Genomic DNA, 22,851 nt, shown 5'->3' on the forward strand with positions numbered 1-22,851 from the left:
ACATTTTCCAAAATAGATCACATACTAGGCCACAAAAAAAGCCTCAGTAAATTCAGGACTGAAATTGTACCAACCAGCTTCTTAGAGCACAATGGTATGAAACTAGAAATAAATTATGTAAAGAAAACAAAACAGCCCACAAACACATGGAGGCTTAACAACATGCTCCTAAATAAAAAATGGATCCATGACCAAATAAAATGAGATATCAAATGCCACAGATATTTACTCTAAGCAATACATGGAGACAAATGAAAACAAGTCAACACCAAAATCTGTGGGATGCAGCAAAGGCAGTTCTAAGAGGAAAGTATATTGCAATATAGGCTTACCTCAAGAAAGAAAAAATCCCAAATGAATTGTCTAAACTCACAATTAATGAAACTAGAAAAAGGACAACAAACGAGGTCCAAAGTCAGTAGAAGGAAGGAAATAATGAAGATCAAAAGAGAAATAAATAAAATTGAGAAGAATAAAATAATAGAGAATTAATGAAACCAGGAGCTGGTTTTTGAGAAATAAATAAAATAGATGAACCCCTTGCCAGACTTATTAAGAAAGAGAGTGTACACACATAAACAGAATCAGAAATGAGAAAGGGAAAATCAGTACAGACACCACAGAAACATGAAGAATTATTAGAGAATACTATGAAGAATTATATGCTAACAAATTGGGTAATCTAGAAGAAATGGACAACTTTCTAGAAAAATACAACCTTCCAAGATGGACCTAGGAAGAAACAAAAAATCTGAACAGACCAATTGCCATTAATGAAATCTAACTGGTAATCAAAAAACTAACCAAGAACAAAACACCTTGTCCAGATGGCTTCACTGCTGAATTTTATCAAACATTTAGAGAAGACGTAATACACATCCTCCTTAAAGTTTTCTAAAAAGTATAAGCGGAGGGAATACCTCCAAACTCATTCTATGAGGCCAGCATCACACTAATACCAAAACCAGGCAAAGATACCACAAAAAAAGAAAATTATAGACAAATATCCCTGATGAATATGGATGCAAAAATACTCGACAAAATATTAGCAAACTGAATTCAAAAATACATAAAAAAGATCATCTATCATGATCAAGAGGAATTTATTCCAGGGATGCAAGTATGGTCCAATATTCAAAAATCCATTAGCACCCCACATCAACAAAAAGGACAAAAACCACATGATCATCTCCATAGATGCTGAAAAAGCATTCAATAAAATTCAACATCCATTCATGATAAAAACTCTCAAGAAAATGGGTATAGAGGGCAAGTACCTCAACATAATAAAGGCCATATATGACAAACCCACAGCCAACATCATACTTAACAGTAAAAAGCTGAAAGCTTTTCCTCTAAGATTGGGAAGAAGACAAGGATGCCCACTCTCCTCACTTTTATGCAACATAGTACTGGATGTCCTAGCCACGGCAATCAGACAACACAAAGAAATAAAAGGCATCCAGATTGGTAAGGAAGAAGTTAAACTGCCACTGTTTGCAGATGACATGACGTTGTACATAAAAAACCCTAAAGAATTCAGTCCAAATCTAATTAAAAAAATGGGCAGAGGATATGAACAGACAATTCTCCAAAGAAGAAATACAGATGGCCAACAGGCACATGAAAAGATGCTCCACATCACTAATTATCAGGGAAATGCAGATTAAAAGCACAATAAGATATCACTTCACACCAGTTAGGATGGCCAACATCCAAAAGACAAGGAACAAAAAATGCTGGAAAGGATGTGGAGAAAGGGGAACCCTTCTATACTGTTGGTGCAAATGTAAATTAGTTCAACCATTGGGTAAAGCAATATGGAGGTTTCTCAAAAAACTAGAAATAGGAATACCATTTGACCTAGGAATTCCACTCCTAGGAATTTACCCAAAAAAAACAAGATCCCAGTTTCAAAAAGGCATATGCTCCTTTATGTTTACAGGAGCACTATTTACAATAGCCAAGATATGGAAGCAACCTAAGTGTCCATCAGTAGATGAATGGATAAAGAAGAGGTGGTACATATACACAATGGAATATTATTCAGCCATAAAAAGAAACAAATCCTCCTATTTGCAATAACATGGATGGAGATAGAGGGTATTATGCTCAGTGAAAAAAGCCAGGTGGAGAAAGATAAGTACCAAATGATTTCACTCATTTATGGAGTATAATAACCAAGCAACACTGAGGGAACAAAACTGCAGAAGACTCACAGATTCCAAGAAGGCACTAGCAGTTACCAAAGGAAAGGGGTTGGAGAGGGTGGGTGGGAAGAGAGGGGGAAGGGAATTAAGGGGCATTATGGGTAGCACACACAATGTAGGTAGGTTATGGTAAAGACAGTATTGCACAGAGAAGACAAGTAATGACTCTATAGCATCTTACTATGCCAATGGACAGTGACTGCAATGGGGTGTATGGGGGGCACTTGATAATATGGGTGAATGTAGTAAGCACAGTGTTGATCCTGTGAAACCTTCATAAGACTGCATATCAATGATACATTATTTAAAAAAAAAATATATATATATATATATATATAAACTGTCTCCCTCCTTCTCTCTCTCTCCCATCCTCCCTTTTTAAATTCTCCCTCCTTCTTTCTGTCATACCTTAAAAGGTGTTGTATTCTGCCATATTCTGAAAATAGATAAATACATCAGTTGCTCTCTTTTAGTTCCAAGGGTTTCTAGAATTAATCTAAGACCTATACGTATCAAGTAATAGCTGCTATTTGTTATTTCTTTTCAAACTTTTAGTTGAAATGCAAACTCGCTTTGAGATTGGATCCAAGACTGTATCATGGTTATCCTCATGAATGTTAAGGTCCCTCCTGAAGGGGATTATGAATGGTCAACCGTTTTCCAAATCTACTTCTATCTACTCAAATGCCCTCAAACACTTTAGTTTTGACCTGCTAATTGGATGATTTTCTTCCCATTACCCAAGTAGGATTAAAGAAAATCCTATTTAATATTTAGAATTGTTATACATGTATCTTCTTATTTTATATGTAAAAAATAGTGTGGATAAAATGAAGCACGTGCAAAATAAAAGGGCACTGTGAAGCCCACACAATGGGGAAGAGAATGGAAGCTACCTGACTAAAGGATTGAAAAGATTTTATGGGCTGGCTTTATAAAACTGAGAATTTGTTTTTGTATGTGCTGATGGCCACATTTCTTTCCTTCCCAGATGCTGCCAACCTGCATCGGGGTCCATCCATAGTTATAGTGTGTGCCTTTATAGCTTGGAGGTGTAAACCCACTCAAGCTGATTGGATGAACTCATGTGTCAGGGTAGTGGTTCACGCAGGGACACATGTTTATACCTGTTTCACCCACTGGGCTTAGCAAGAAAGTGTTCAGATTTAAAGTAATTTTCTTTTGACTATTGAGATTTGATGTGGGTTTCTGGAAATACTTTACTTAAAAAAATACATGCAATATCACTATTATGAAAGTGGAAGTACTTGTGCTCTCAATTGATAGAACTCATTGAAAAATATCTGGAAGTAGGAAGACCCTGAATTTTAAAATGCTTGTGCAGATTCTATAAAGCCACCATGAAAAATGTGAAGGAAATAAAGAATTTGTGTGCAAAGAATAACATGTACACATATATGTGAACAAATGAATTAATCACTTACACAAATATTTGTTAACAGCTTGTTTCTGCTCTTGTTCCATGAAGATTTTAGGGAAAAGGCAAATCTGAAAGGGAAATTCTTTACTCCCTGCTCACCCTTCACAGACTAGTGGGGGAGAAAAAACACAAGCTCATAATCCCAATAAAAGACCAGATGTAGGCACCAATGGCTGTGCTTCAATTGCTGGATGGAGGCAAGATTTGTACCAATTTTCTAAAATACCAAATTGCCAACTGGATCAAGGGAGGGCAGGAGAGGAGCACACCAGGAATGAGGATCACCACGCTGCTAAAGTAGTCGTCACTGTTTATCTCCTGTTTAACTCAGACCTACGTTGCATGAAGCAAATATGTGATAAACTAGAAGAAAGCAAGGACTTGTTTTTGTGCCACACAATCCCAGCGGGCTTGTGGGCTGGCAATTGCTATCCTGGTTAATTTTAACTTTTTTGTGCTCTTTTCATGGTAATTATTCTTCCTACCTTTCGGTGCTGTATCTAAGAACTGATTTTGAAGATTGTCCAGCTGTTCGATGGTCAGTGTGCCATTTTCTTCCTTTTCTACAGGTGGAGGACGTATTGGAGGAGGAGAATCTGGAAAGACTTTTATATCACCATTAATGAAGAAGTCTTCTTGGTCTAAATAAAGTTCATTCTGAATTTTTGTAGATGTTTCAATATGATAGCGAGCTACTTCAGTTAATTTTTCCACACTGGAAGTGGAAAATTGAACATAGTTATCTGTTTTACTAACAGGTTAGTTAAAGATACTATTAGATAGATTAACAGTGCTTGCTTATTAGACATACATATTCACAGAATTAACACGTTGTACAGTGAAATTGGGCAATTCAATATGCATTATTTAAAAATTACAATTTCTCCTACATCTATTTTGTGAAAAGGCAGTATATAAATAAGTAAATGTATATTAGAAACAAAACAAATACTCCTTACAGAGCAGAGTCAAACATTTTATACAAAGTTGAGCATAAAGAGTCCATTAAGTACTTCTATTAATATTAGAACATATTTTATTGCATAAGCAAGATTATGTCGAGACATATTTCTTCTAAATATGAACTTGAATAAGGTTATATGGCAGAAAAACCTTTAAAATATGACTGTTAGAATAACACATTTGGAATCAGGGTAAATTATAAATTGAAAAAAATTTGATAATGCATTCTATTTATTCCACTAGGAAAAATACCACTAGCTATTCTCTAACTTTATATTAAGGAGTTTGATGCTATCTGAGACACAGCTGTCAGAGTGGACTGAAGACATAACCCATTAAATTGCCCTGCTATCTGCACACAGAACAAGAATTCCTAGCTAAATCATGCATATCATGCAGGATGAGCATCACTGGAACCACTGTGGTGCCATGGAAAGAGCACTGGAAGCTGAGCTCTCATTCCAGGACACTCTCTAGCCATGGAGCCTTGGGAAGTTAGTTACTTAAGCCCTCTAAATTTCTTTATCTTTGCAATGTAGCCAATGACATATAACTCCATACCTTATAGTTGTTATTGTGAAATCACACAGGGCATGGATTTAAGCTGCACTGGAATTAAAGTTATGGCCCTAATGAAAGGCCATTTCAAAGGCCAGAGAAGCTTTACACATGAACAAGTACAATATTATTGTATTACAGAAAGAATCTTGTTTATATCTTGCAATAAAGACAACATGGAAGATAATGCATATTTAATCTGCTCTTATATAACTCAGGAACACCAAAATATTCATATACTAAATAATTTAAAAAATATATCAGTTGCTGTCTTTCAAAAGACACTCTTGAATGCAAGTCCAACATGCTGTATTTGTGTCCACATAGTATGTATTATTTAATTAGTTTATGTTTGATGGTGTCTGTGTGCTGGGGGTCAGAGAAGAAGGGCAATGAAGAGCTGTGGAGCTCACCACCATGTGTGAGGAGGGACTCTAAATGTAGTCTGAGACCCAGCCAAAGCCAAGGTATCAAAATAGATATGTGCCATCTAGTGGAAGGCTACCAAGAGTAACCTTATTATAAGAATGGGAGGGATCAAAACAATCAGGTAAAAGAAAAGCAGGATTTGAAGTTCAAAGGAATTGGATAGATTGCTTTTTTGAGAATTTTTGCAACTACCAAAACAGCATAACTGAACAGTCTTAGGTTTTAGCTTTTTGTGGCCACATTCAGAGGTCAGAGATGCATGCATGCACAATACAAATCTGAGAAAAAAGAGTATGTCTGATAAAAATATGAAGCATTTACACTGCTGGCCACATGGATGGAAACTGTCAATCCTAAGAGTGAAGAACATTTCATTTGTACATGGCAGGCAGAGAACAGAACTGAACATAACTGCTCGACGATGCTGTTGAGTAACTGACTTGGCTAGCCAGGAGTAAAATTAATTTAAGCATTACTATAGTAAGGTTACTAGGCTGCTGATGTGTGTGTACATACATGTATACATGTATGTGTTACTATAGAGCAATAGATACAAACAACTAGGCTGAAGATTTTACAATAGAACTTTCATTATTAGATAAAAATTAGAGAGAAACCATAACAACTGTCTTGAGATGGCAGTTGTTACTTCTGAGCATACTTGCCATTTGTACCCCATGTTACATAGCAACTTCTACATTTTCAGTAAATGTGTACTGCAAACTGTAGTGTGTAACAGGACCTAGATCTAGAGGAAACCCCTGAAAAAGCCTTGTCAGAGTGAGTTATTTTATAGATAGAAGTCTGCATGGCCCTAAGCGATCAAGCATGCTGTTAATTTGTGAACAATTAGGGAGTCCCCACTCCTAGTGGATCATGACTCCTGACTCTCAGTTGAAGGTGATTCTGCTCTGCTGAGCTGCTCTTTATGCCTTTTAGGGAAGAATTAAGAGGATAAAACTGCCTGCTGCGCACTGTCAGTGAGAGTCTGGAAAGCCTTTGGAACCCAGTAAAAAAAAAGACCGGGGGGATTACCCTGATGAGGCAATCAGCCTGGCTGGTAAAACCTTCCCATGAATAACTTTTTAATATCCCATTAGTTGGTCCTGACAAGTCTTACCTTGTAAATAAAGGTCTTCACTGAGCAGTGTGAAAACCAAATTTGTAAATACTGCGCAAAACTGGATATTGCAATAAAACCCTCTGATACTTGCTTTAGTGTTTGAAAAGAGTCAATACAAATGCATATGTGATTTTGATTTGTAAATGTAATTTACATTTGTAAACACCTTAAAAATCCATGCCAATTTTGGCCTCCAGGAGTTAACAGTGCATATTTGAAAAGCCATGCAATACTTTACCTGGCCATTTCCTTCAAATACCTTTCACCAAGCCACTTTTCCATGAGTTTATATACATCAACTGCCTTTGTTAGTAAATCTTCAAGGAAAGCCAATGCTTTTGTCTTTATCAATTCAAGTCGGAACTGTGTGGATATCTCTATTTAAAAAGAAAAATAAAGATTTTTTAATGCATGTATATGCTTTTTCTTATGAAGCAAATTCAATTTCAAACCAGTTATCTTTCAATTTGTGAAGATTTAAATGTACATTTAATATACCAACACAGATGAGTAACACCTTACCCAACTCATTGAAAAATCATTTGACAGTTTATTTAAACCACAACTATAATTGAGCTTTACATTTATTGCATTTTATAGCAATATATTCTCTGATATATTGGAATGGGAAAGTACAAATAGATAGTTTCCAAGTTTCTAAAGAGGGAAAGGGTACAAAGCAGTTTGATGATCTCCCTACATTAGAAGCATGGAATGGCAGTGTCACTGTATTTCTCAGCACCAGAAAAACTAGACTAAAATCTATGTGTCCCAGGGCCTATTGCTGTCCCTAGCACACAATAAAGTCTATGTATTTTACCTCCAAAATAGATTTCCAGTTTTTCTGCTCTGCTTTTACAATTGCCAGTGGCCTAGTTTGGGCACTGGTTGTCTGTCCCTAAACTACTACAACCACCTCAACCTTGCTTTCTCTGAGTTCCTTTGTCCACCTCAGTGAGCTCTTGTGCAAGTCAGATCAAGTCCACACATGGTCACCTGAAAACAATCAGCTGGATGTTATACTTTTTGATTGGTTTGCTTTGTGCTCTTTCTCGCAGACACAGTTTGAGCCTGTTGTGGGCTGTTTGCCAGTTGATCTATTTCTACTGAAAAGTATCATCTTAATTCTTTCCAATTGCTACCTTCAAACTGCAGGGCAGCAAGATGTTCTTCTTTTATTTTGAGCCTCAGTTCATTTTTCCTTTCCATCTCGGCAATCTCCTCTGCAGGTACTATTACAGGAGCAGCTTCTGCCAAAGGTGGTGATTTACCTGGAAGGGCAATGAAACACCTTTAGTGTGGATAAAATGAAAGTTCCTGTGGCCAGGATTCTCACCTAGCCCTGGTTGGCTAGTTCACTACACACATGTGGGCAATACGCTGCTACTGACTTTATATAAAGAGCTCCGCCCAGGGCAACACTGTGGCACAGCTGCAGGGCTGCAGGAGAGTGGAAGCAAGACAAGAGTGGTGGCAGCACTGAGGACAGAGACAGATGGCTGCAGAGGCAGAGATGCTAGTGCTCGACCTACCGCCGGGAGAATAAGCTGGGTAATAAACCCTTTCACCCTAAAGAAACATTCTACTGTCATTTCTTTGGTCACACTGAATCCATAGCGAACTTGCTGGGGGCTGAAACCCATTGGTAAGACAATTGGCAAAGTCAGCAGGGTTCATTGTTGACCAAAGAAAAAGACAGGTTGCTGTTATGGGAGAGGTGCTTCAGTGGGCTGCCCCTATGAATGGGGAGACAGTGGATTGTCCCCCAATGGGTATGTGGTCTGAGGTGGCCTGCCTCCTAGAGGGCTGGGCACCACCCCAGGACTGGAGGCAAGTGGAGGTGATACCTGAGGCAGTAGGGGTGGCCCTTGGTATAGTAAGTAGATCTTTTGAGAGACAGAGTGACTGTGAGGCAGTGGGGACTGTGGGTTGGCTGCTTCTCACAGTAATAAAAAAGTTACAGAAGAGGACATGCTCCTGAAAAAGACCCAAGAAATGGTGGCACGAGAATGCAAACTGCAAACTTCTGTGGATTCCCTGAAGAAGGAAATGGCATTGATGCAAGAGGAGGCAGCATGAGAATGCCGGCAATGAGGTCCTGTTGAAGAGGTAAAAGATTCCTTACAGAACGAGATGCAGCACTGCCAGGTGCTCTGAAGGAGGAAAAGGCCATCAAGGAAAAAGACCAACTCCTGAGGGAAGCACAGGCAGAGGCAGCACAAGAACACCAGCTGCGAAGCATTGAGCTGAAGGTAAGAGAGCTGCTGAAGACTGAGCTAGCATTGCTGTGAGGCACGGTAGAAAAGGTAAAGGTTGTAGCAGAGGAGGCACTTGGGGGAGGGGAGAGAAAGGTGCCATCAGCCCCAGAAATGGAGGAGCTGGGGAAGGATGAAGGGGTGATGCCGGAGGCACTGGCGCCTCCTCTATTGAAAGCATGCCCAGTGGTTGTAAAGAAAATAAAGTCCCAGAAGCTGAACTTTCCCCAAGGAGAGGAGCAGCCCCCTCCCCAGGTCGTGGAGCACTCTATGGTCTGCCCCTATACTCAGGCTGAGCTGGTGGATTTGGGCTCCCGGTTTAGGCAGAAGTCCTCGGAGTCAATATCAGCTTGGCTTCTGCATCTGCGGGACTTAGGGGTGGATAGAATTGTTGTGTCAGGATCAGAGATAGGAAAGCTGGCTTCACTGACAGTTCAGCCTGCCTTGAGGCAGAGATTACAAAGTGCACATCAGACCCCAGGGAATCACTCCCTCCTCAATTGGCATATGGCTGCACTTCATGCTGTGTGGCCCAATCCAGGTGATCTACCATCCTCTCCTGCTAGATGGTAGACATATGGCAGATGTATGCTGAGCTCCAACAGGTGTTACAAGAGTTAGGCATAAGAAATGCCATAAGAAATGCTCAGCCATCTATAGTCCAGAGAATTATAGCCCAGATGAAGAGATTTTCACTACAGGGATGGGAAATATTGTTCTTCAAATGGCTCTGACATCCCTCTTTGGATCTCTAGTGGCCATTCTTTCCCCTCACTTAGGGCAGCCCATAAGTGAGGTGACATGTACAGTAGCAGACTTAGGAGAGGCTGAAGCAATGAGAACATGGAAAGAAATAAGGTCTGTACTCACAAGAAGAATTTAAAGGGCCCCATGAAGGTTATGATGACCCAGATGTGAGTTGATTCAACATGAGCAGGAGCAGATGGAAGGAAATTAGATGGGAAGCAAATAGGATCTTACTAGAGCTATGGCAACAACTGAAACTAGAGCAACAGTTCCAGCCATTAAGACCAAAGAGGCAGAGATCAGAGACAGAGCCAGAAGTCTGGCCTGTGTGCCTGTAAGACTTTTTGCTGGAGAGACTGGAGAAAGAGGGTATTATAAGGCCCACCCATGGTTCTTTTGGTTAACTCATTTGAGTAGAACTGGTTTGAATACAGCCAGGATGACCACTTAGTGGCAATGGATCTCCTCAGGTTTGAGGGTTATTATAACTTATAATTTGTTATTTGTATATTGTATTATGTTGTTGTGGAGTTTGATTACAGTGTTTCGATTTCTTGCACAGAGACCATTGCAGAGGACTGAGGGTACATAGATTGAAAGGAGAGAATCCTGGAGGGGTGGACTTTGGATAAAATGAAAGTTCTTGTGGCCAGGATTCTCACCTGGCCCTGGTTGACTAACTCACTACACATGTGTGGGCAATACGTTGTTATTGACTCTATATAAAGAGCTCTTCCCAGTGCTCTGGGTGACACTGTGGCATGGCTGCAGTGCTGCAGGAGTGTAGAAATGAGACTGGAGTGGTGGCAGCACTAAGGACAGAGACTGAGACGGCTGTGGAGGCAGACATGCTAGTGCTCAACCTACAATGGGAGAACAGGCTGGGTAATAAACCCTTTCACCCTAAAGAAACATTCTACCATTTCTTTGGTCATGCTGAATCCATAGCTAACTTGCTGGGGGCTGAAACCCATTGGCAAGACACTGAATAAAATGCTGATATACAAGTGTGCTCACGTGGGACTTGGACAAAATGAGTACAAAGTAAATGTGTACAGTGATAAGCCTCTGGGGGTTTGAAAGGAGAAACCCTGGTCTTAACAGCATGAATGATTTAACAGTGATAGTTTTTCTTTGAGAATTCTGCATGTGGTATGTTTATATGCATCTATCCCACAAATGGGTGTAGCATCCCAGGAAAATGAGGTGTGCAGCCAGTGCAGACAGGGTGACAGACTCCAAAAAGGGTGCAATTGAGAGTTCGGGGACAGAAACCAGAGAACTCCAGCCTCCTATCTGCTACCTGCAAAAGTACCACTCCATAAGAGGTACTTGGATTAGCCAAGTGTTTCCTGGGTCCTCATCAAGAAAAAACGAGGGAATAACCTTAAGACAAGTAGCTGAAATGTAGCCGATGGTCAAGAATCTGTCATCTACTTAATTATCTTTTAACCAGTGCTTAACTACAAGTACTGCATGATTAGGTAAGAAAATTAAAAAATAAGAACTTGTCAGTATTTGAGAATTTACTCATGAGAAATGGCAGTGTGATTCTAGTTGCTGGCCCAGTTTCATACTTCTACTTAGTTCAGTAAATCTGACCTCAGGGTAAGATCTCAAGTGGTTTAAATCTTTTGGAGAAGGTACAAAAGTAAACAAAGAAATTGTAATAAGATGTGTTAACTGCAGTAGTGGATGTATATATAAATTACAGATGAAAGAGCTTAAGGTCTCTGGATTTCTGTTTTATCGTCTATAAAGAGATTGGACTCAACAAATTATTCCATTAAAGTGAAGCATTTTCTTCCAATGCTGTTTATTTTTTCCATGTTTACCATCTGAGATGGAGTAACAGGGTGTGTTCTTTATCATGGTGCTACTCAACCTGTTTGCATCCAGTGTGCCCCCCCCCCCCATCCCTTCCATCTTCTGGGCTTTGTCTTAACTCCACTCAGGAGTGACCGCTGGGGAGCATTTCCCTATTCCCCTCAGATGAGTGTGGTAGCCTTGCTTTCAAGGGACTTGTACCTCCCCTACCAAAGGACAGTGACAGTAATCTATTAGGGCAGGGGCCACACTTTTGTTTTTAAGTTTCCCCTTGTGTCATTAGCGCCTATCACAAGGTGTTTGGTGGGTGCTTAATAAACTTGTCAAGAACGACTGATTAGTAGAGTGAGTTCTGTTTATGTGCTCCATCTCTTCTTCTCTTGTTTCAAGTCACTTCAAAAATGTGTAAGTGGAAACACTGGGGGTGGGGTGGGTAATGTTTGTGCCAGAGCTTATCCTTAAGGTTAATTGGAGGAGATCTCTCCCAACCTGAATTTTCTTTCCTCTTTATTTTTCATAGTGCCTCAGAGGCAGAGATGGAGGCAGGAGACTTCCAGCAGAGAACTTGCTTGAATTAAACCTGAAACTTACATACATGGAATTGACTTTTAACCTCACTTTCTCCTGGTTACTGCAGCTAGTGTCAGCCCCTTCACACACACTTTTCAGATTACATAGTTTCATCTTGGGGTTCTTTTAACATGTTCCTAACTGTCTTTGAGTTTTATTTTATCCTGCATACACTTGGCTGTTTGGATAATCAGGTTAGTTGGGACTGCTATACAATATGATTTGCCAACTAACATCACAGCTCACAGAAGCCCAAGTTTCTAAGCCATGCCTAATGAATAATATTCTAGTGGCTCAGAGGCTAGTGTATTTGATTAAATGCTTATTTTCTACCAGAGAGATTTAAGCATCCACAGTTCTGGATGCTAAAACCATTAATACCTTTTGCTTTCTTTTCCTCATTTTTCTTGGGTAGTTCCTTTTTGACTTTTTTATTTACACCCATCTGAAGAGATTTTTCTTTTGAGTCTGCTGGCTGGTATTTTTCTTCTTCCATGAGCCTCTGATGAATTTCAGCAGCCACCTGATTGTGTTAGAGCAATATTGCAGTTAATGCAACACTTATGAAATATGATAACCATTTGGATTCAGACAACACCCAAGTCCATCTAAGCCTCCTCCTACTGCAATCAGCCATGCCCCGTCCTTAATCTCTACAGAACACACACTTCAGTATTTGGCTTAAGTAGAAAAACCTGGCCGTGTCCTGAAATGAGGCTTCCCTGCAGCCATCTGTGCAAAGGCTGTTCACTTTCTCAAGCCCTGCCTGCAATGCATCCTTGTATGTCCACGTTGTGCCCCCCGGACTGTGATGATTCCGTGGTTTTGCAAAAATTCCTTTCTTTTAAATCTCGACTCTATGGATTTAATACCTGCGGTTGTTCTTCCATGTTCTTGTTATCTATTGGCCTTCAATCCTGGGCATTCCCCTATATGGATGTCTCTGAATCTTTTTTTCTTTATTGAACCCATATAGAGTTTTTAAGATAGTTTCTATTAATCACATCCCACTCCGTGAAAAATGAATACTGCAGAAGTGTGCCTATGTATTTTATAAGTATCTATGCTTTATACATAAAATGGGTAAGAATTTTTCATGGTCCTCAACCAAGTTTTGGGAATACATATGCCCTGTATTAATTGGGATCGTGGAGACCTGAATCCTTGGCTTCCTCTCTACTCCCCCATTAGACATCATCCCAGCTAAGTGCAGTGTTCATGAGGTGACCTCCCACAGCCTAACCTCATCATCAGTTCTTAACTTCCTGTTGTCAGGTTCTGCCCATCTCAGTAAGCCCTCTTTTCACTCACAAGTGCCCTGGCTTGGGAGATTAGTTGTATGACACCCCCCTCTCCATAATAGCTGGGGAATGGGGAGGGGCAGGTGCTCCTGGGATCCTCTGAGGTTCTGTGCTTCAGGCAACAGTAACCTTGTCTTGGGGCTTGTGCAGCTGGGGGCCTGCCAGCAGTTGGAAAGATGGAACCTTTTGAAATAAGTCCAACTACTCCTGAAGAGGTAAAGGACCTTTATGGGTATAGCTCTAAGAAATGAGAGCTGGGAAAATACTCCCAAAAGGAAGAAAGAAAACCTATAAATAACACGGAGGCAGGAGCAATAGATATTTGGAAACTTTAAAATCTCCATAAAGCTGATGAAGAAATGGGGGTCTTGAGAGTTTATTTATTAAAGTGCTTACTGTGTCCAAGGCTGACATTATTTCTGGGGAGAATTGGGTTGGGGCCCAGGAAGAGAAAGAGGAAGTTGGCTGGAGGTGAATGAAAGGATGGATAAGGCACAATCTCCATCCTCAAAGAAGTTCAGTCTTTTGGGAGAGAGAGACCAGCCAGTTCCTGCTGTCTTCATTTTCCCACCATAATTCACACCCCAGGGCTCAGCATGTAACTGTTCCCCACCTGTCCTGAGTGTTAATCACCCTCTAAATGGGTTTTATCATTCTCAAGAGATGAACCAGTCCAAATTCTTGGTATTCTCCATAGCTTTTAGCACCTGCTATGCTCATAGGGGATGCCTAGGAAAAGTTTATTAATTGGTGGGATTTCTTTTAAAATCATCATACTCCACAAAATATACCCACAACTCAAATATTAGCAGAACCTTGGAGGGATATAGAAAGGTTTCAGAAAACAAGCTTTTTAAACAAAAAAAAAGCTTTGATAAAAATGGATTTCATGATATATACTGTACTTTCAAGTTCTTGGTAAAACTGAAAGCAGACTTGTTAACACCCCCCACCCCACAATTGCAAGCAATTTGTTTTTGAATCTGTTCTTGCAAATCATGGAAGTTAGCAATTTTCTTTAGATTGGATTTTTCTCCTTTGTAAACAAGCTGGTTCTGGTGGTGGTGATGATGATGATGATGATGATGATAATGATAATTATCATCACCTGCATTTTCTGGTCCACTTCTTCAAAGACCTCTGGGTCTCTCTCAAGATTTAACATAATTCAAACATATCCAGCAGTCTAACCTGTAAGGCTCAAAAAACTTTAGGAATAATGCTTTGATACTGTGGGTGCTAAATATGACTTGTTCCTTTGAAATCATTGCACACCTGATAATTAAAAGACAGTTTTACTAAAAATTAACATGGCATACTAAATGTATAGCTCTTTGTAAAACTGTTGTGTAGAAAAGCACCCGTGTTAAAGTGCTCTAATTTCAGCTGCACTAATCTCAGCTGGTGTGCTTTCTCTGCAACAATACGCTGAATCACATCAATCTCATTTGGAATTCAAAGTTCTCTTAAGGTCATGTGATATCAGTGTCATAAAGTCTATCAGAAACATGAAAATAGGATTAAAATACAATTATTAGTAATATTAATTTCTAAACAATAATTTCTTCTCTGTTTCTCTGTGTTTTTTAAAAGTCCACAAGGAGAATAGTATAATTTTGAATAAATTTCTTAACATAATGATTATGTTTACAATTTCTAAAACACTTTCATGTACATTATTTCATTGGATTTTTTCAATCATTCAAGAAAGGAAAAATAGGTTGTGTGTCTCCCATGTTACAGATAAAGAATTAAAAACTCAGAGAGGTTAAGCGATTTTCCTAAAATCACACAGCTTAATCAAGAGGGGTAGTCAGTGCTCTTTCTGTTGTATGATACTCTCCTTTTAATAATGCAATAGTTTAAAAGATTATTTTCCCCAGGTAATTTTAATGGGATTCATAAGATTTTTAAACTATGTTTATGTAGCTCAATTAACAATAAGAATAATAATTCATATTTTTCCTAGAATGTCTAGATCTGGTTTCCTGTTCTCTGGTGCTTGGTAGTTATTGTGGTCTTTGTGGAGATCATTACTGTCCTTGCCATCATCATTGATACTCACATCAGTGTCTTCAATATGGCTGCAGCAACATCTCAAGACTATATTGAGGGCTCAGTATTATGTTAGATTTGAGCATTATGTTAGGTGTAGGGTATATAAAAAAGTATTGGAATCCAGTTAAGTATTCAGGAAAACAACCAATAAGATAAAAATGACTAACAATAGTCTAGCTAATAAAAGCCTAGACAATGAGTGGGAGAGACAATAACTGCTACAAGGATTGAAAGAGTATATGATCATAGAGGTCTAGGACTTCAGGAAACAGGTAACCAACTAGTCAGGAATCAAAGTAGGGATGAGTTCTGAAGGTTTAAAGAATGTATAGGAGTTAAGCAAATGGAAGGAAGGAAGAGCATATTTTAAGACAGAAAAAAAGCATTACCCAAGGTGCTGAAATTATTAATGCTCATGAAATGTGTACAAAACGATATGTAGTTGGTTTATAAAAGGGTTTGATGAGTTGATACTAGCCAAGATATGAGGCTCTGAGCCTCCAGGTCAAGGGTTTAGGATTCTCTGTTGGCCACTGGAGGTTATCAATACTACCCCATTCTCCTCTAAGGTGGATAATGGATGGTCATTCCTGTATTATTATAAGAATCATATGCTTTTCTAAAAAATGAGTTCTTTTCCTTCTTCTGTATCATTAGCATAATTCAGCTGTAGATATATTTGGGGGTATAAATCTACAATCTTGCTATGTTCTTTTTCTGTATGTATTGCTTGTCCTGAATCATTTCCTGTCCAACTTTCTCTTATTATTTTGGGTTTTATATTTTAAATTATTTCATTTTTTCCATTTATTAGTTTGGAAGTAGCATACACTAATTCACTTAGTGGTTACTCTAGGAATAACACCATGAATTATTGGCTAAATAATATTTAGACTTTGATGAGTTGATGCGTAATGGTGTGATTCCTAGGGTACCCCTAATAGAAGAGTAATAGAATGCATTACTTCCAAAATTACAGAGGGGAAAGGGCAAGAAAGAGAAGATACAGAAAGGATGAAAATAAAAGGATGAATAAAGATACAATGTAAATAATATCTAAAAGTATAATTTACAAAAAAGCATGATAGGTAAAAAAATATTACCTCATAGTAAGAAAAGGTTCAATTTACCAGAAAGATTGAACAATTTAAAATTTGTATATACTCAATTTCATGGCATCAAATATGTATAAAGCAAAAACTGACAAAACTACAGAGAGAAATGAGTAAGTCCACTCTCCAGTGAGTGATAGATGTTATCTTATCTCTCTTGACCATCCAAAGGAGAAAACAAGCTCAGTAAGAATAAAGAAGTCTTAAACAATGATATATGTAATATATCATATATTATATTAAATATATTTAATGATATAAATATACAATAATATATAAATATTTATATACAAAACAATTATACATATAATAATGGAATATGTGTATTTCAAGGACACACAAATCCAAATTGACCACAAACCAAATTCCAAAAAATTTCAATGAGTGTGACTTCTGATTAAAATGTAATTAAATTAGAGATACGCATGCTATTTTTAAAGTTAAAAGTATACTTTTAAAATGTGTTGAACTGGATGATAATGAAAAAAATGTTGAAACTTTTGAAATACAGTTAAGCTACAGAGGGAACTTTACAGTAGCAAATTCATATATTAAAAAAAAGAAAGACTGAAAATGAACAAACTATCACCTATTTCAAAGCCCTAGAGAAGAAAGCCAAAATAAAATAATGAGGAATAAAATAAAATTTTAAAAAAAGAAAACAGTAAGGTGAATTAGTGAAAATAAAAGTTATTTGAAAAGACTGATGTAATTCATAAATTTCTGGCCAAGCTGATTAAGAAAGGGGAAAAGTACAAATAATCAGCATCAGAATTGGCAAAGAGAACATCAAGTAAATACTGCAAATATTAACACAAACATAAGCGGATATTTTAAAGAACATGCCAACCAATTTGAAAACAGAGATGGAAAAATTCCGAGAAAAATAAGACTTAACAAAACCAACTCAAAATCAACCAACCCTTCTCCAAGAAGAAACATAAAATACAAAGTATCCTATACCTATTAAATATAATGAATCCTTGGTTGGAGGGAGCAACAAAACTCCTCCTAGAAACTTCCTACAAAACTATAAGCCTAGATGGGTTCTTAGTGGATGCTACCAAACATTTCCAGAAAAATAATTCCAACTTCTTCAAAATCTTCCAAAAAATAGAAAGAGAAGAAACATTCCCCAACTTGATTTATGAGGCTAGTATTACCTAAATGGTGGAAGTTGAGAAGGTCAGAGAGAGAAAAATGATAGAATTTTCTCACTCATGTACAAAGATTAAAAAATCCTAAACAATTTATTAGAAAGACAAATTCTACAATATGTAATGAAGGACAATGCTTCATTATAATGTTGGACATACTCCAGGGATGCAGTGTAAGGTTGACATTAGGAAATTGACCGATAAAATATTTCACATTAACAGAGAATGGAGAAAAAAATCATATCATAACCTCTATGGATGCAAAAAAAGGCATTTGATAATACAATCATGAAAAACCCTTATAGTAAGCTAGAAATGAAAGGAATTACCAAAATCTGACTATCTGAAAAGAAATCTACAACTAACATTTTTTTTGACAAGCTGATTTGAAAATTTATATGGAAAGGCAAAAGCCAAGAAAAACCAAAATACTCTCAACAGATGACAAGGCAGAATGATTTTCTCATCCAGATAACATACAAATGGTATGATATATGTGGTTTTGGTACACGTGTAGACAAACAGAACAATGCAAAAGGTCTAATTAATGATATGTGGTCACCTAATTTATGACAAAGATGATATTGCAGTGAGATGGGGAAAGGATTTAGTATTATCTGTGAAAGTCAAAGTATTATGTATAGTATTGTCTACTGACATCGAAGAGAGCACACACTTATAGATATGCATCCAACAGTTATGTGTGTGTGCGCACCAGCGGACATGTACAGGAATGTTCATAGCAGTAGTATCCATAGTGGCACCAAACTAGAAACCCATATGTGTATAAATAGTGGACTGGTTAAGTAAACTGTGATATATTTGTGTCATGAAACACTATACACAACAAAACTGAACAGACTACAGCTACACACAACAGCGGGGGATGAAATTCACAAATAATTTTGAGTAAAGAAGGTAAAGTAAGAATCCATTTACTTAAAGGTGAAAAACAAGCAAACACAAACTATATTGGTTAGATATACAGTCTTTGGTAATAAAACTTTTAAGAAAATGAAGGAAATGATTACTAAAAAGGTAAGACAGAGGTGCCCTTTCACTGGGCTGAAGAGGGCTAGGTTTGGGAAGGCATACAAGAGGAGCTTGGAAGGTGCAGACCTTTTCCATCAATGCCCTGTGTGTGGTTCCAAAAGTATTTTCTTTAGGTGGGTTCATCAAGTCATGTGATTATATTTCATGATCTTTCCTGTGTATGTCAAAATCCACACTGAGATATTTTATAAAAGAAGACAATGAGAAGAGCCTATGATCACTTTTGACGGGGAAAAAAGAAGGACGGAGAAAATAATGAACAAGGGGCAGAAAGGAGGCACTGAGTCTGCTTTGTAACATGCCAGAAAAAAAGAGTCCTGGAAGGCAGAGTGCCAGCAGGGGTGTGCGTAAAATTGTAATATTTCCAGAATCTCTTGCCTGGCCTCTCATCTGCATATCAATAGGTGTTTCCAACCAGTGGAGAGAAGTATTCCATCTTCATATCAATAGGTGACTACATGGGGGAGCGAGGGCATATCTGGACTAGAGAGGGTGGGTGGGGTCCCTTTTTGCAGCTGGATCATGAGCGAAATGGGCAAGCAGAAGTGGATGACTGCCTGTAAGCAATAAATGGATTTCTGCCACTTCGTTTCTCCCTTTGATTTCAGTTTCAAAGGTAATTTGCCCCCAGCTGAAAAAATATTTTTCCCCCAGAGTTGCATCTGGTGGTAGTTGGCAGGACCTCAGAACCTGAAATCTGTCTTCATGGGTGCAACCCTTGGGTGCGCTGCCCCTACAGATGGTGGAGAGATACCCAGAAATCCCCCTGCAGGAGGTGAGAAGGCCCCAGCGGCTACAGCAGTGGAGGGTGCAGCTTCACCCAGGAGCCCCCTATCTATGGGGCTTACAATTGGGGAGCCCCTAGTGGGAAATTGGTCTAGGGAAAGCACCTCCTAGACAGGCGGGGCCTTCCCCAGAATTGGAGAAGGGTGGAGACACCAGAAGCTGTGTAATTAGTCCTTTGTGAGATAGAAGACCGCACTTCTGGCTGGCTGATAACAGCCATCAGGGCAGTTTGGCCTAATCAGGGTGATATACCACCATACTTACCCACTAGCTGGAAAATGTATCCAGAGCTCCAGCAGGTGTTAAGAGAGCTGAGCATGAAAAATATCATCTGTAATATGGACTCCCAGGGACCCGCTGAGGAGTTGTCCACTGTAGGAATGAGAAATCTGGTGCTCCATACAGCTCCCCTATCTCTCTTTGGGTCCCTAGTGACTACTCTTGACCCCTACATAGGGCAACACATAAATGAGGCAACTCATACTTTAGTAGATCTGGGGGAGGTTGAAACAATAAAAGCACGGAAAGAACTATGGACTACAACTGAAAGGAGAAGTGCAAAGGGCCCTGTAAAGGTCTTGAAGACCCAGATGTGGACTGATTTGATAAAGTTCAGAGTAGTGAAAGAAAAACTTGATGGGCAGCCCAATAGGATCTTGTTAGAACTGTGGCACCAATTAAAGCCAGAGCAGCAGTTCCAGCTGCTGAGGTCCAGGACATGGAAGCTGGAGGCAAAGCCCCATGTCCATCCTGTGTCCCTGCAAGACTTCCTGGGGCACAGTACTCAGGCTCCACCTGGCCTTCACCCCTTCAAGAGGATGACTGGACATCATGGTTTGACTGAGGGGACGGCCAAGGTCCCCACCTTAGGGGATGTGGTAGGGACCAGATGTCACATGTAGAATTAGCAATTCATTGGTCCCCTCAAATGTACAAAGTGTCCTGGCACTGGCAGACACAGGAGCTGAATGTTCTATGATTTATGGCAACCCTGAGTGTTTTCCTGGGCCTCCTGCTATGATAGATGGCTATGGGGGTAAAGCAATTAGAGGGAATAAAGCCCAAATCCCATTGGGGATAGGGCATTTACCCCCAAAGGAGTATACTGTGTACATTTCTCCCATCCCTGAATATATTTTGGGGGTCTATATCCTGCAGGGCCTGGGGTTACAGACCAGTGCAGGTGAGTTCAGACTGAAGGTACATGTGATACAGGCTGTTCTGAGGGGACATGCTCAGCACCTGCCTTTAGCTCTGCCTGTTCCTCTGCAGATGACAAATACTGAGCAGCATAAATTGCTTGGGGGGCACAAAGAAATTGGAGAAACTCTTCAGGAATTGGAGAAGGTGGGCATCATAAAGTCCACTCACAGTTCTTTTAATTCCCTGGTGTAGTCAGTGAAAAAGCCAGATGGCTCCTGGTGTATGACCATGGACTATGGGGAACTGAATAAAATCACACACCCTTTGTGTGCTGCTGTCCCCTCTATAGCACCCTTATGGACACACTCAGTCATGAGGTAGGGATAACTAAAGTTATCCCAGAAGCAGTCATAGACAAAGTGGAGGATTTCCCCACGCCTACAAGTGGGACAGTATTATAAAAGTTTTTGGGTCTTTTGGGCTACTAGAGAGCGTTTATCCAGCACTTGGCACAAATTCTGAAGCCCTTATACTGGTTGGTATGAAAGGGCATTAGGTGGGACTGGCATGAGACCTGTGCAGCTGCTTTTGCTGCTGCTGCTAGTAAGGAGTCATGGTCATACAGGCCTTAAGTGTAATGGACTCATTAAGGCCTTATGAGCTAGATGTTCATGTAACCAAAGATGGTTATGGATGGGTCTTTGGCAGTGGCTTGAATGGATGCACCAACATATTGGATTCTGGTCTCAATTATGGAAAGGAACAGAGGTCCAGTACACCTTGACAGAGAGGCAACTGGCTACTGTGTACCACACCTTGCTGGCTACGGAGCGCATCACCAGAACAGCTCTAAGGAAGGTAATAACCATCTGTCCCATTGCAGGTTAGGTGAGACTGGACCCAAAAGCCATAGAGTGACATGGCACAGATGCCTACACTGGCTAAATGCAGTGCATATTTACAGCAGCACAGCGCCCTCTCTACTAGCCCCCTAAGTGAAGAACTCCAACACTTATTGGGGCCAGTGACCTATACCAGTGGAAAGCAGGAAGAACTTGCTTTTGAGCCATTGATAGCTGAGAGTCCTTATCAGGAGGGAAAAACCCCCATACCTGAAGATGCTTGGGACACAGATGGCTCCAGTTGTGAGCAGCCCCCAAAGTGGAGGGCTGTGGCTTTCCATCCTAAGAGTGAGACAACATGGATGGAGGATGCAGAGGGGAAGAGCAGTCAGTGGGGTGAGTTGTGGGCAGTATGGCTCGTAATCATCCAGGATCCCTCCCCTATAGTTGTCTGCACTGACAGCTGGGTCGTCTATGGGGGCTTATCCCTGTGGCTATCGACATGGTACCATGCCAACTGGATGGTTGGTCACTAGCCCCTTTGGGGGCAAAAGCTGTGGCAAGACCTATGGGCCTCTGGTCAGACTAAGACAGTTATCATGTAGTATGTGACTGGCCATTTGCCTTTGGCATCCCCAGGGAATGATGCAGACATATTGGCCTAGGTGCGCTGGCTAGAAAGAAAGCCTGCCTCTGATGTAGCCCAATGGTTATATCAGTATTTGTTGCATGCAGGTGAAAGATAATGTGGGCTGTAGCCTGTCAGTGGGGCTTGCTGTTGACCTTTGAAGAAGTCAGCAGATCCCTGAAGGAGTGCCTTGTGTGCTCTAAGAGGGAATTATACCAAGTCATGCAGCAACATGGGACAATAGTCCAGGGCTGATACTCCTTATCAGGTGGCAGATAGACTATACTGGGCCTCTGTTCATATCAGAAGCATATCAGTATGCCATGATTAGTGTGGAAATGGCTCCTGGACATTTTCTGAACATATTGCAGATCAGCAAACTACCAAGAGGGGCCTAGAGTATCTCTTTGCAGCCTACAGCTGCCTGGATGCACGTGATTGAGAGTGATCAAGGCACCCACTTTACTGGACATGCATTGCAAGGATGAGTGCAGCAATTAGGAATAAAGTGGAAATTTCATATACCATATAACCCTACTGGGGCAGGCATGGTAGAGAGGTACAATGGTTTTTTGAGATCTGGCCTTAAGTTAGACACCAATAGTCTATGGGGCTGTTCAGTTCACTTATGGACTGTACTATGGCATT

General features: G+C 39.8%; 1 protein-coding gene across 11 annotated transcripts in view; it reads right to left on the reverse strand.

Moving 5' to 3' along the window:
* Positions 1-22,851, reverse strand: part of SPEF2 (sperm flagellar 2) — a 204,310-nt gene that overhangs the window by 38,318 nt on the left and 143,141 nt on the right. For all 11 annotated transcript variants that reach the window (XM_073237244.1, XM_073237222.1, XM_073237235.1 and 8 more), the window contains 4 exons: positions 12,505-12,646; positions 7,867-7,995; positions 6,963-7,101; positions 4,137-4,366 (listed from right to left, as the gene is read on the reverse strand). In XM_073237244.1, coding sequence (XP_073093345.1) covers positions 4,137-4,366; positions 6,963-7,101; positions 7,867-7,995; positions 12,505-12,646 — 640 coding nt within the window. The remainder of the gene's footprint in view (positions 1-4,136; positions 4,367-6,962; positions 7,102-7,866; positions 7,996-12,504; positions 12,647-22,851) is intronic.

Source organism: Manis javanica, chromosome 1 (assembly GCF_040802235.1).
Source record: "Manis javanica isolate MJ-LG chromosome 1, MJ_LKY, whole genome shotgun sequence".
In the NCBI taxonomy this organism is placed as follows: domain Eukaryota; kingdom Metazoa; phylum Chordata; class Mammalia; order Pholidota; family Manidae; genus Manis; species Manis javanica.